The 14,769-nt window shown below is 42.7% G+C and overlaps 1 protein-coding gene across 1 annotated transcript in view; it reads right to left on the bottom strand.

The window, feature by feature from the left end:
* Nucleotides 1–11,523, bottom strand: part of ASB7 (ankyrin repeat and SOCS box containing 7) — a 54,189-nt gene extending 42,666 nt beyond the window's left edge. The window contains exon 1 of the mRNA XM_006872137.1: nt 11,313–11,523. Coding sequence (XP_006872199.1) covers nt 11,313–11,523 — 211 coding nt within the window. The remainder of the gene's footprint in view (nt 1–11,312) is intronic.
* Between the last annotated feature and the right edge of the window lie 3,246 nt (nt 11,524–14,769).

Here is a 14,769-nt window from a genome sequence, read left to right as displayed (position 1 = left end):
GAAAACATTGACACAATGTGAAGAAAACACTGACACAATGTGAAGAGAACATTGACACAATGTGAAGAGAACATTGACACAATGTGAAGAAAACACTGACACAATGTGAAGAAAACACTGACACAATGTGAAGAGAACATTGACACAATGTGAAGAAAACATTGACACAATGTGAAGAAAACATTGACACAATGTGAAGAACGTAACCAACATCACTGATTCTTATGGTCTAGAAGAAGCCATGGACCGGAAGTCAGTTTTCCTGTATATAAGATAGGCAGTCGAGCCCCAGAACACGGTGTGTGTGCTGGAATGTCAGAGGCCACAGCTCAAAGGCAAGGCTGGAGAGTAAGCAGAGCCAGAGACAGCAGTGCCTTGAAGACAGCATTAAAGAGCTGAGATGTTAGCCCAAGAGAAATGGGAAGTCACTGAAGTATTTTTAAGTGGAAATAATTTGTAAAAGATGAAATTACTGGGAGATGGCTAGAGGGTGTAGACAAGCTGCTAGGCTGAAGGGGTGCGCGGGGACAGCCCTTGCCTTTACCAAAGTGATGCTGCCTGTGAAAAGCAGACTTGACAACGGATCACATCAAAGGTTAAGGAGGAAGGTGTCAAGACGGGTTTCTAGATTTCCAGCATTATCAATTTGCTGAGGAAGAATACTGTTGTGGGCAGTGGCTCACACCCTTCTGACTAGCAATGTCAACGAGCAGTCCAGCGGACAAACTGAAGCTAACAGCTGCATATACTGGTTAGAGACCAGCAGACAGGTCTGAGACTAAATACAGAACACATCTAAGCATCACACATGGCCATGGGGAGGGTGCGGAGGGGTGTGCCAAGAAATCTACTCTGGGAGTCTCTTATTCTACGAAGGTTAAGAAGAGCAGGTAAAATGTGCTATATAAATAGGTAACAAATGTCCCAAAACTATAAAGATCATCAGTGAAAAAATCAGGACAAACTTAAGGGCTCTAATTCATGGCATACATAGATTATCAACCATGGCAAAACCCACACAAACCATAAAGGACAAAACAGGTAACTGGGACAAACTAAAATTTAGAAACGTATGTGCATCAAAGCAATTCACCAAAAGAATAAAAAGAAGCCCACACAGACTGGGAAAATTTTTTTCTCAATGACATATCGGACAAGGGACTAATTTCTAAAATCCACAGGAAACTACAACACCTCTACGAGAAAAAGACAAAAAACGAACTAAAAACCGGGCACAGGACATGAACAGACACTTCACCAAGGAGGGCATTTGGGCAGCCAACAAACATATAAAAAAATGTTTATGATCATGTTAAGTGCCATTGAGTCGGTTCTGACCCCATAGCGACCCTGTATAGGGTTTCCAAGGAGCAGCTGGTGAGCTTGAACCACTGATCTTGCAGATCAAACAGCTTTGCAGTCTAGTGCATTAACCCACAGTGCCACACCCGGACTCCCATTAGTCATTTTGGTGGTAGTGGTTATGTGCTGTGAAGTCGGTTCCGACTCATAGTGACCCTGCACAGGGTTTCCGAGGCTGTAAATCTTTATGGGAGCAGAAAGCCTCATCTTTCTCCTGCGAAACAGCTGGTAGTTTGAAACTGCTGACCCTGAGGTTAGCAGTCCGATTCCTAACCACTATGCTACCAAAGCTCCTTAGTCATTAGAGATACAAATCAAAACAACAAGATATCATCTCACACCAGAAATAACAGTGAAGTTCAAAAAAGCAGAGGACAAAAAATGCGGTGAGTGTGTGGAGAGACTGAGACCCTCCTACATTGCTGGTGGGACTGTAAAATGGTTCAACCACTCTAGAAAATGTCATGGCGCTTCCTCAGAAAGTTGGAAACACAAAAATACTTTATGATCCAGCAATTCTCTACTTGGTATATATCCACAAGAAATATGAGCCACAACACGAGTAGATATATGCACACCAATGTTCATAGCAGTACTACTCACAACAGCAAAAAGATGAAGAGAGCCAAAGTGCCCATCAGTGGAAGAATGGATAAACAAACTTTGGTACATTAAGAAAAGATTTCCATACTAAAAGAACAATTCTTTGAGGGTTACCAGGGGTGGGAAAAAAGAGGACAGTAACTCCCGGGTTAGGCAACAGACTCAGGATAGCTCTAGTGACGCGGAGGGCAATGAACCAAGGGAAGGAGCTAATGAAGGGGGATGAGAAGAGAAGACTAAGGGAGCTTTGCGTGGGCTAAATGGGATAGCGGTAGGTTAGGATGTAAGCACAGCTAGGGACCCACAGGCCTCTGTGATATAGGGATAGAGACATGGTCTGAATGGGTAAAGGAGGGAAATTATGGTAATTTGACCGTTTTGTGAATATTGGTCTCCCCTGCCTATCACTGTAATACAGAATTTAAGTGGGATAGAAAGGAATATTGGGAAATATGATTACAGAAAGCTTGTTAAGTCGGTCTTCAGCCTAGGATACTAGAATGTGCCCTGTGAAATAGGCTTCTTATAAGCCTTTGTGGAATCCTGAGCCCCATCCAGGACCTTCTGAGGTGGGACATTCCCAATTGAAAAGACATGCAGACCATCCCGGAATGGCTAGAGGAAGACAAGATACTTATTAAAAGAAAGGGGGGGGGGGGGGGGGGTAGGCAGGCAGGGATGTTTGGCTGTGATAATATCAAGCAAGCTTTCCTGCCTTAGACCCATCAAGGCAAGAAAAGTCAGCCCAGCAGGCTAAACCCCCTTCTAAGACTGAAACTCAAAGAGAAAACTCGAACAGTCTTGAAGGTTAGCTGGCAACCACCCTGGTCAACTTGTGTGTGGCAAGGGAGGAAATACAGCAATGAAGACACGGGCTGAGTCTGGCCATGTTCCATAGACACCCAAAGACCTTGAGATGAGAGAGAGAAGAGGAAGGGCTGGTTGGTTTGAAGATCAGAGAGACATGTGAACTCCTGAGCCCAACAACACTGACCTAGCCACTGCGGGTAGAGTTAAGAGCGAAGCAGCCAGCTGGTCTGAAGTAGGGGGAAGGTGTGCAAAAACTCCCAAACTTACAGACAGCACCCTAGCACGGATGGCTTGTTGACCAGAAGTCGTTCAGATGAAAATAAAGAAGTTTGACGCAAGGAGCAAGTTAATTGCTACAACTTGATGAACTGGACCTTTACTTATGGATGAAGTTGCCCAAACTTCCAACCGACAGGGAAGGGTTCTTGCCTCCTCAGTACACCGGGCTAATAGGGACAGGCAACTTAAGACTTAGGCCATAGAAATTGGGGGGGCTATAAAGGCACAAAGTAACTGGCTTACAAGCTTTTATGATGGTACTTAAGAGTCAGAACGAGGCAGGTTAAGATAAAATCCCCACTGAACAAACAGGTTTCCTCTTGTCCAGATAGGTCTGGTGATATGGTGATAGGATTTTATGATTCAACTGTAAGTAATCGTTTTCGGGCTTAATGGCGAGTGTCACAACTGCAAACGTAGTAGAAAAGGTGTAACTAAAAGGATGGAGCAGTTAATCTGTCATTTCAGGAACAAAGGGCCCTAGGACCATCAAGAGGGAACATGAGAGGAGTGAGGGATCTTAATCAGAAAAATGGGGACAACAGAGATGGTGTCAGAGACAATGGCATAGAGAGACAGAGCAGCAGAGGATGATGAGAGGCCATGGACTAACAAAGGCAGTGTGTGTCTGTGGGCAGCAGGCTGGCTTGCAAAATGTGCTCTTTGGACATTTAAGTGAATACATATTTTCAATGTGGTTCATGTACATCAAAAAAATGTAATCGAAATAAATACTGTTAGCTGATGGTGCATGGAGGGGACTGCAAGCATTGCATGATTTGGTGAATATAAACCTGATGATCTGCCCAGTAAATCTTCACTCAATTCACAATAAAAGCTTTTAAAAAATAATAATAATAACAAATGAAGGGCTGTGCCAACATTTTCTTTTTAGTTGTTTTACACAGAAGTGCAAAGAGCCAAGAAGAGCCAAGACACCCTAAATAAACAAGCGAGAATGTAGACTCCCAACCAGGTATCAAGAAGTGTTATAGCGCAAAAGTACTAAAAAGTCTTCTATCGGTCTAAAGCTCCCTGAGTGGCACCAACGGTTTCTACTTGTCTACTAACCTAAAGTTTGGCAGTTCTAATCTACCCAGTGTGGCACCACCAAAGCAAGGTCTGGCAATGAGCTTCTGAAAAGATTACAGTCAAGACCACCCTGTGGAGCAGTTCTACTCTGCACCAAGTGGAGTCTGTCAAAGTCAGAATCAACTCAGTTGCATTGGGTTTAGTGTTGTTTTTTTATACAGCCCAGGGACTATAATCGGACAACGGAATCAAATAAGCAAAAAGCATGAAAACTTGACGTGTGGTTGTGCACAGCAAAGAGGCAAGAAGGAATGATGTTGACAATCCTTATGGAAAGAAAATGAAATTGCACCCCTACCGCCTTGTGGCAGCAGCAGTGATGTGCAGTACAGTCGATTCCGACTCCTAGTGACCCTGCCCAGGGTTTCTGAGGCTGTCAATCTTTACGGGAGCAGAACACCTCATCTTTCTCCCATGAAACAGCTGGTAGTTTCAAACTGCTGACCTTGAGGTTAGCAGCCCGATTTGTAACCACTATGCTACCAGAGTTCCTTTACCACCTCATGTTGTTGTTGTTGTTAAGTACCATGGAGTCGGTTCCGACTCATAGCGACCCTGTAAAGGGTTTCCGAGGCTGTAAATCTTTACGGGAGCAGAAAGCCTCATCTTACTCCCGCAGAACAGCTGGTAGTTTTGAACTGCCAACCTTGAGTTTAGCAGGTAGTTTTACAGCTACCACAGCTCCTTTACCACCTCATAGTATACACAAAAATCAAGTTAAGATATGTTAATAGACTAAAGGTCTAAATCCCATAAAGCTTTTTGGAAGAAAATATAATGGCCTTAGGGTATGATCACTTTCTAATAAGTGTACAAAAGCACAAACCAAACGAATAAAATTCACCAAAATGCTGTCTTCTGTTCACTAGCCACACAAGTAATATCAAGTCTATGAAAAGGATACAAATTGCAAGATGTTGCAACATATACTTAACAAACAAAGCAGAACATATAGGACAATTTCTATAAATCAATGAAATAAACAACAGTCTCCCAATACTGTTACCTGTAAACGTCATCTTTGCAATTAAAAACCAGAGAGGCCAGCACAGCAGAAAAGCTAACTAGCTAGTAACGCACGACAGGGACAGGAAGGGAAGTGGACATTACCCTACCTGGTCGGTAGGATGTAGCAATGACAACCACTTTAGAAAACAATCTGCCCAAATTCATCAGAAAATCAGTACATCTCTGATTTGGCAATGGGCCTTGTAGGAATTATCCAATAGACAAACTCTTGTATATGTAGAAAGACGCACATTTTCGTTAGGTGCCATCGAGTCAGTGTGGACTCATAGCGACCCTGAGTAGGATTTCCGAACAGCGGCTGGTGAGTTTGAACTGCCAACTTGTGGTTCAGTGCTGAACCTACAGCACCACACCAGGACTCCAAAAATATGTCTATGGTTGTTAACTGTCATCAAGTTGGACCGGACTCATTGTGACCCTGTATAAGGTTTCCAAGGGCATTTTTCTAAGACTTCCTAGTAGCAGAAATATGAAAACCGAAATGTCCGAGAATAGATGCCTGGTTACGGCATAAAATGGCATCTGAAAAAATTCATATGCTGACAACAAAGTACCAGTATGCTAAACTGTTATGTGACAGCAAAAAATCAAATTACAGAACAGAGTAAAAGGGGAGAGCACGTAGAAGGTGAAGGAGCTATGTAGAGAGGGTCTCTGCAGATAAAAGCGGCTTCCTCTGCAAAGCGGGCTCAGGGGCTGGGACTAGAGAGCAGGCATTTTGCTCTCAGTGACCCAGCTCTAACACCTTTAATTTGGTTTTTAGCCAGGTATGTAGGCATTATTATCTCAGAAATAGAGAGTAATATCTTCACGGAGAGAATTTTAGTCTTTCTTAAAAACGACCCAAACAAAACAAAACAAAACTCGAGAATGACTGACCAAATGCTAATACATCCATACTGATAAATACGGCATTCAGCGCTTATAAAGCATGGTGGTCACACAGAACAGGTGTGGGGGTTTCTTTTTGGACTAATGACAATGTTCTAAAATGGATTGTGATGATGGATATCAAACTGAATATTCAAGTAGTCTCTGAAAATACTCTTCACCTTTTTGAGTATACTCCAATTAAAATTGTGTACTTTAAACGAGTGGTTTGCATGCAAATTATATTTCAATACAGGAGCTCTCTGGTATTGTAGTGGTTACAAGTCGGGCTGCTAACCTCAGGTTAGCAGGTTGAAACTACCAGCTGCTCCGTGTGAGAAAAGATTAGGTTTACTGCTCCCGGTAAAGATTTACAGCCTCGGAAACCCTGTACAGGGTCGCTATGAGTTGGAACCGACTCCACAGCACAAAACCACCACCAAAGGTATATAAATTAGTGAACACATGTATACGTATAAATATATTATGTAAATATGTATATAACAAGGTTCATCATCGGTGGCCCTCACCTGATTTTGTACAAGCACACTCCTTCGTTTACCATGTTATCTGTGGCTCCTAAAGACTAAGATATTTACTATTTGCTCTTTCACAGAATATATTTCTGCCAGTCCTTGATAAAAAAAATCTTCAAGTCATTTGTGTTGCATAAAACACAAGAGTTATAAACTAATACAGTCAGTGGTATTTATGCTCAAAACAAACACACACTGTTGTTGTTGTTAAGTGCCATCGAGTCGGTTCTGACCCATAGCAACTCTGTATAGGGTTTCCGAGGAGTGGCTGGTGAGCTTGAACCGCCGACCTGGCAGTTCAAATGGCTTTGCCGTCTGGCACATTAACCCACAGTGTAACACCACAACTCCAAACACACACTACAATACCACATTTTTCTTAAGCGTACATGCAAAAGGATTAGGAAATGCTCTAGCGATAAAACACCAAAATCACACGAATTACTCTTGGGCAGGGTCAGACAGAGCAGAATTGGGAGCTAACCAAAGGTGAATGTGGTTTTGTCTTTTTTTTTTTCAGGATTTTTGCTTGTTAAGAAGACAAAATCCAGTGACATGGCCACAGAGGACTAGAGTGGAGAATGAAGCATCCAGCTGATCAGAAGAGAAGGCATATGCACAAGAACACCCACACTTGTATATAATATCCACTTGACCTGGCTTTAATGACTGGATGATCAGAGCTCAATTAGAAGAAGAAAGAAGAGGAACAAAAGAGTAATCTGTTACAATTTGATGAGCTTGACTTACACCTATAGATGCAGTAGCTCAAAAGAGGTAACAAATCTTTACAGCGAGGATCATTCCCATCCCCTCCATACACAGAGTAGACAGGAATGGACAACTTGGGCATTGGCTACCCAAAATGGGGGGGGGGGGGGGGGGGGCGGCTACAAAGTCAAGAAGTGATGGGCTTACAAGCTTTCAAGAGGGAATCTAGATCCAGAGGGCCTGGAGGAAGGTAGAATCTCCACTGAGTAGTAGTCAATCTATGTGGGCGGGGCTGATGAAAGGAAATGTGGATAGGTCTCTTAAGATACAATAGTGAGTAACTGTTACCAGCACTGATTGTGAGGGTTGGAAATGTAAAGGTAGACATTTTGTAGCAAGGAGAGGAGTGATTAACTTTTCAGTCTAGGAGCAGAGGTCCCTAGGGTCCATGAAGGGGATAAGAGCTGAGAGCGGGACCCTACCCAGAGAAGCAGTGATGCCTGAGATGGAGGCAGAGACGATGACATGGAGCGATGGAGCAGCTGAGGACTTGAGATCCAGAGAGGGAGAGGGGCTGTGTGCTGATGACTGGGGGCAGGCTTGCAGGGTATACCCTTGGTTTGGTTGATGATGCATGGAGGAGACTGTAACCATGGCAATGAAACAATATATGATAGGATGAACGTAAAACTAATGTTCTCCCATGTAAACTATCACTTAATTCACAGTAAAACATTAAAAAAAAAAGACAAAATTATGTATGCTGAGGAACTGAATTGGTTTATTCTTAATTAAAGTTTTAAAAAGTGTGGCTAACACACAACTATTGCTACATGTCTATCTGGAAAACCAGAAAGAAGGAAGCCTAAGAGTCAGAGAAGGAACAGACTACAGGATTGATTTTCTACATGGACAAATGGCCTCCTCTAACTTAAGATCCGAAAACTAGAGTGCCGACTACCACTATCAAACATTCTGATCAGAGACACAAGAGATGGATCCTGATAAAACGGGACAAAAATGTGGAACCCAGAGTTATAGTCTTAAGGAATCCAGACTCAAGACGACCTGCTGAGGCTGGAGGGGACTGAGACTATGGCCTTGAGATTGCTCTTCAAATCTTAAAAAGCATGCCCTGAAGTCAGCTTTAAACTAAGTAACAGTTTATCTCAAAAAGTAAGGATTATCACCTGGGGTATTACATTCAAAAAAACAAAAATCATCTATCTGAGACCAAATGAGCAGCGGCTATTTTAAAGGCAAGTGAGAGGTTGGGGTGCATGGAGTTTACTTACGTGAATGGGAGAGAAACAGCTAGAAGGTGACAAACCATGTGAAGGAAGCAGCAACAGTGCCACTGAACTTACGGTCCACAAACTGCTGAATGGGAATGAGGTCTGCAGTGTCTTTCACCAAAAAACAAACTATTACACATATATATATATATATAAAGGAGCTCTGGTAGCGTAGTGGTTACGAATCGGGCTGCGAACCTTAAGGTCAGCGGTTCGAAACTACCAGCCGCTCCGCGGGAGAAAGATGAGGCTTTCTACTCCCGTAAGGATTTACACCCTCGGAAACCCTGTACAGGGTCGCTATGGGTCGGACCCGACTCGACGGCACTTAACAACAACAACATATATATATATATATAATATAACAATACATATTATTCAGGAGCTCTGGTAGCGTAGTGGTTACAAATCAGGCTGTGAACCACAAGGTCAGCAGTTTGAAAAAACTAGCTGCTCCGTGGGAGAAAGATAAGGATTTCTGCTCCCGCAAAGATTTACAGCTTCAGAAACCCTGTTCAGGGGTTGCTATGGGTCAGAACCGACTCGATGGTACTTAGAACCGACTTGATGGCACTTAACAACAACAATATATATTATTAAAAATAAAAAAGTTTACTGTTTTGTTATACGGCAGAAGAGAAGGCAGTACCAGTGCAATATAAAAACTGCTGAGTTCTGACTCTGGTCTTAGTTTTGTGAAGCATTGCCAAACTTTTAAGTGTTCTGATTCTCTCTGCACCGTTTAGTTTCGTCAGATGTTTTCCTGGTTTTCCTTTTACACACTCCTCCTTCAGAAAAGAGGGTCTGATGATACTTCGAGTTCTAGGGAGAAATGACGCATGAGCCTGAGTGGCAGGCAGGGAGGAAGACAGACAACTGGAGCCTCTCCACAGTCAACTAGCCCTGGCACTTCACTGCCACCTTGGGGCTGGCCCTGCCACATCCGGTCTAGCACCACCCTATAATTAGTTTGTGGTCACATCCATAGTATCCAGATGTCCACCTAATTCATATGACCCTCATTGAACTGTGAAATGTCTAATACTCTATGTACTTCAGGATGCAAGTATGTTTGGTTCTCCTTACGATAAAACGGAGTCTAGAAATAAAATGAATAACTTTAATGAAAGATTCAGGATCTATTATGGCATATGAAAAACTGAACTCCAATGAAGCTGCTTTGCTCCATAATTATAAAAGGAATAATTAGTTGTAATTCAGCTGGGAAGAAAAGCAAATTCATGTATAGGACAAACTAGTTTAAATAATTAATGAGCATAAATTTTTTTTCAAGCAAAAACAAAGTATCAAAGGAAGGTTTGTATGGCACACACACGTACATATGTGTCTGTGACTGTGTTTCTATGCACACACATACATCACAAAATAAAACGCCACTGTTACTGAGTCGATTTTGACTCACAGGATCGGAGACAAACTAGAACTCAGAACTGGCCCTTCGGGTTTCCGAGGAGAGGCTGGTGTGGCACTGTAGGATATGCACTGGACCATAAGGTCAGCTTGAACTGCAAGGTAGGTGGTTCAAACCCACCAACTCCTCCTCAGAAACCCTATAGAGGGTTACTATGAGTCGGAAACCACTCGATGACACTTAACAACAAATCATCACAGAAGCAGACTGCTACAATCTTTCTTCAGCCAACCAGTTGTGGTGGGTTAGAACTGTCAATCTATCAATTAGCAGCCAAGTGCTTTAACCACAGCTCCACCAAGGCGTCACTGAGTGCTTGATTACGTACTGTGGAGTCAGTTCCAACTCACAGAGACCCTGTGTAGGGTTTTTGAGGCTGTAAATCTTACTCTCACGGAATAGCTGGTAGTTTCAAACTGCTGTCCTTGAAGTCAGTAGTCCAACTTGTAACCGCTATGGTACACAAAAATTAAAACTTCAGATAACCACTTTCTGTATAACACCTAGAAACTGTGTGCAATTCTGGAAACGGTTAGTCGTCTAAAACAGTAAGAATATAAGAAAGCTTCAAAAGAAAACAAAAAGTGGTACATTTCCAGGCTAAGGTACTGTCAGAGTAATGATGTTTAGACAGACTACGTGGATCTGCTTGAGTAACCCACCAACAAGGACAGCGTGTCCCACTGTGTAATTCTGGGTATCACAGCCACTAGGACTTGGCAAGAATAGCTACCAAGCAAATCTAGGCAGGGTTGATTAGTGGGGATAGAAGGAGAACTCTGACTTCATATTAACCAGCTATGTTGTTGTTGTTTTAAAGTGCCAGCAAGTGAGTTCTGACTCATAGCAACTCTATATAGCGTCTTCAAGGAGTGGCTGGTGAGTTTGAACCACCGACCCTGTGGTTCACACCGACCTTGAGATGGACTGCTTATCCTATGGCGCCACATGCTGTGGTGCTGTGAAATGCCATGGAGTTAACTCATCGCGATCCTGCACAGGGTTTCCAAACCAACCTTATAGTCCAGTGCTTTCTTTACCACACAGCGCCACACCAAGATTCCATGGCACCATTTAGAGGAGACGTTTTTAAAAAGGATGCATGTACCAAACTAATCTTTCACACAATCTGGTTTTAAGCAAGATTCAGGGTAATATATAAAATTTTCACAAGAAAAAGATGTTGAGTATTACTGAAAAAGCAGCATTGAAAATGTCACGCACACATAAATGAAATACAACTGAATTTTACGTTTCCACTTGGGGAAAAGGACTTGCTTCTAGCAAACTCACCTCCGTGTTCTAGAAATACTCGGACACATCTCTCTTTTCCCCTTGCTGCAGAGAAATGAAGCAGGGTCCAGCCATTAGCATCTCGGCCGTTTGGAGAATAACCTTGCTCTAACATCTTCCGGACGGTGTGAACGTCCCCAGCAGCCACGGCAGCCTGAATCTGCAATTCTTCCTGGAGCTCAGGGTTCCTTCGACAATGGTGGTGTAACATCCTAGCTGAGTCCTCGCTTTACCAAGGCTTCATTAGGTCAAGAGATCAATCTGTATGGGGAGAGCACATGAAATCTACTGTAGAGTAACTAGTCCTGTGCCCATTACACAGCAAAGCGGTTTTCATTGTTAATCACACAAACCTTAGTAATAATAGCTCATATTATAACTAATAAAGTTTGAGGGGGGACTTCATAAAGTTTGTGAAAAATTCCATTATCTTTCAATTCCATTTTTCCATGAACTCTTAGAAGCCTCCTTACATATTAAGATAAAAACTTTAAGCAATTTCCCAACGATTATGAATAATTTCAGAGACACAGTTTAAATCTCTAAAATGAAATCTCTCTTGTGGCCTTCTGAAAACCCCCAACAAACACCTTATGACTCATAGCAACCCTGCTATTGGGCTTCTAAAGAGCAGCGGATGAGTTTGAACCACCGTGTAGTTAGCAGTCCAGGGCTCCTCCTACAGCACCACACCAGGACTCTGGTAACATGAGTACAGCACCATATTTTAAATGACAATTGTTTTTTAAAAGGGGGTGATGCTTCAGATGTTATCAGAAGGGACCAGTCCCTGGAGAAAGACATCGTGCCTGGTAAAGTGGAAGGTCAATTTGACAACGAGAAAAACCTGTGAGATGGACTGGCACAGGGGCAGCAGTGATGGACTCAAGTGTAGCAACAATTCAAAGGACGGCGTAGGACCACACAGTCTTTCTGCCTTCTGCTGTGCATAGGGTCACAGCGAGTCAGAACGGACCACATGGCCCTAACAGCAGCAGCAACTAGGCAGTTAAAATTATGGGGAGCAACAGAGGAATTAGAGGAGTCCCCATTCAGACATTTTGATATACTGGATGCTTCACTAAGGAAGCTGATTAGAAACCGTTCAAGAATTCTACCATAGATGTGAGTTTACAAGTGTGAATATCAGATCTACAGATCATAGACTGTGAGCACTAACCAGTTGCTGACTCACGGCGATGAGCCCATGTGCCTCAAAGGAGCACTGTGCCCATGAGGTGTTCAGTGACAGGGACCTTCCGGAGGTAGATCACCAGGTCTGTCCGCTGAGGTGCCTCTGGGTAGATAGGAATCACCAACCTTTCAGTTAGTAGCCAACCACTCACCCATCTGCACCACCCAATACTTCCTAAAGATCCCTGACAGTGAGGTTTTGGTTTTGTTTTAAAGTATTTCAATTTTTCTTATTGTTAAGTACTGTCAAGTCAGTGTCAACTCACAGCTACCTGTGTAAAGGGGTGTCCAAGGAGCGGCTGGTGAGCGTTTGAACTGCAGACCTTGCTGTCCAGTGCTTATCCTAGGGCATCACACTAAGGTTTCCAAGGAGTGGCTGGTGGGTTTGAATGACCCACCTTTAGGTTAGCAGTCTAGGGCTTATTCTACCATGCCACACCAGGATTCCAAGCAGTTCAGATACATTTTATTTGTTTTCAGTCCACAGGTGGACAGTTAGGGATATGGGTGGTAGAGAGAGGAAAAGGAATGGGAGAGGCTAAGTAAATTAGAGCCAATGTTTAGATTTTATTCACCTTTCTTTTGCTTATTTCTGTTGCTCTTTCTAGTCTCCTGCTTTAGTACCTTGATACCATATCCTCTTTCACTTTTCTAATTTATTTTCCAAATGGTGTACTCTACATATATTCAAAGTTACTGTTGTTAAGTGCTGTCAAATCGGTTCCAACTCCTAGAGACCCTATATAGGGTTTCTAAGGAGCAGCTTTACTGATGCTGCTCCTTATTTATTATTTATTGATGTAATAAAAATTGAAATCTTTCAAGAAAGTGAGGCGGCACAGGAGGCACCCACTCATCTCTGCCAAGAAATTTGGAAGACAACTATCGGACTGACTGATTGGAAGACATTCGTATTTGTGCCCATTCCAAAGAGAGGTGACCCAACAGAATGCGGAACTCATCAGACAATCTCTTTGATGTCCCGTGCAAATAAAGTTTTACTAACAGTAATACAGAAACGGCTATAATCATACATTGACAGAGAACTTCCAGAGGTTCAAGTCAGATTCAGAAGAGGCCGTGGAACAAGGGATATCATTGCTGATGTCTGATGGATCTTGGCTGAAAGCAGAGAATATCAGAAAGATGTTTACCTGTGCTTTATTGACTACGCAAAGGCTTTCAATTGTGTGGATCATGACAAGCTATGGACAACACTGCAAAGTATGAGTATTCCGGAACACTTAATTGTGCTCATGAGGAATCTGTACCTGGACCAAGAGGCAGTTGTTCAAACAGAACATGGGAACACTGAATGTTTTAAAATTGGGAAAGGTGTGCGACAGGGTTGTATTCTTTCACCATACTTATTCAACCTGTATGCTGAGCAAATAATACGAGAAGCTGAGTTCTATGAAGAAAAACGTGGCATCAGGATTGGAGGAAGACTCATTAACAACCTGCGATATGCAGATGATACAACCTTGCTTGCTGAAAGTGAAGAGGACTTGAAATATTTACTTATGAAGATCAAAGAGCACAGCCTTCGGTATGGATTACATCTCAATGTAAAGAAAACAAAAATCCTCACCACTGGACCAATAAACATCATTCTTATCAATGGAGAAAAGATTGAAGTTGTCAAGGACTTCATTCTTCTTGGATACACTATCAACACTCATGGAAGCAGCAGTCAAGAGATCAAATGACGTATTGCCTTAGGCAAATCTATTGCACAAGGCCTTTTAAAGTGTTCAAGAGCAAAAATGTCACAGTTTGAAAACTAAGGTACACCTGACCCAAAAACATGGATTTTCAATCGTCTCACATGCATGTGAAAGTTGGGACAATAATTAAGGAAGACTGCAGAAGAAGCGATGCATTTGCGTGATAGTGCTGGAGAAGAATATTGAAAGTACCACGGACTGCAAGAAAAACTAACAAATGTGTTGGAGGAAGTCCAGCCAGAATGCTCCCTAAAAGCCAGGATGGCCAGACTTCATCTCCTATACTTTGTTCATATTATCAGGCGGGACCAGTCCCTAGAGGAAGGACATCATGCTTGGTAAAGTGGACTTGGTAACATCAGTGAAATAGAGGAAGACCCACAACAAGAGGGATTGGCAGAATGGCAGCAGCACTGGGCTCAAGCCTAGCAACCGTGAGGATGATGAAGAACGGGACCAAGTTTCATTGTGTTGTGCACAGGGCCGCTGTGAGTCGGAGGTGAGTACCCAAATCCAATGTAAAAGGAGATATCCTT

The sequence above is a fragment of the Chrysochloris asiatica genome, unplaced genomic scaffold (assembly GCF_000296735.1).
Source record: "Chrysochloris asiatica unplaced genomic scaffold, ChrAsi1.0 scaffold00184, whole genome shotgun sequence".
Lineage (NCBI taxonomy): Eukaryota > Metazoa > Chordata > Mammalia > Afrosoricida > Chrysochloridae > Chrysochloris > Chrysochloris asiatica.
Note: the sequence above shows the minus strand (reverse complement) of the source record. Positions and strands in the feature narration are given on the sequence as shown.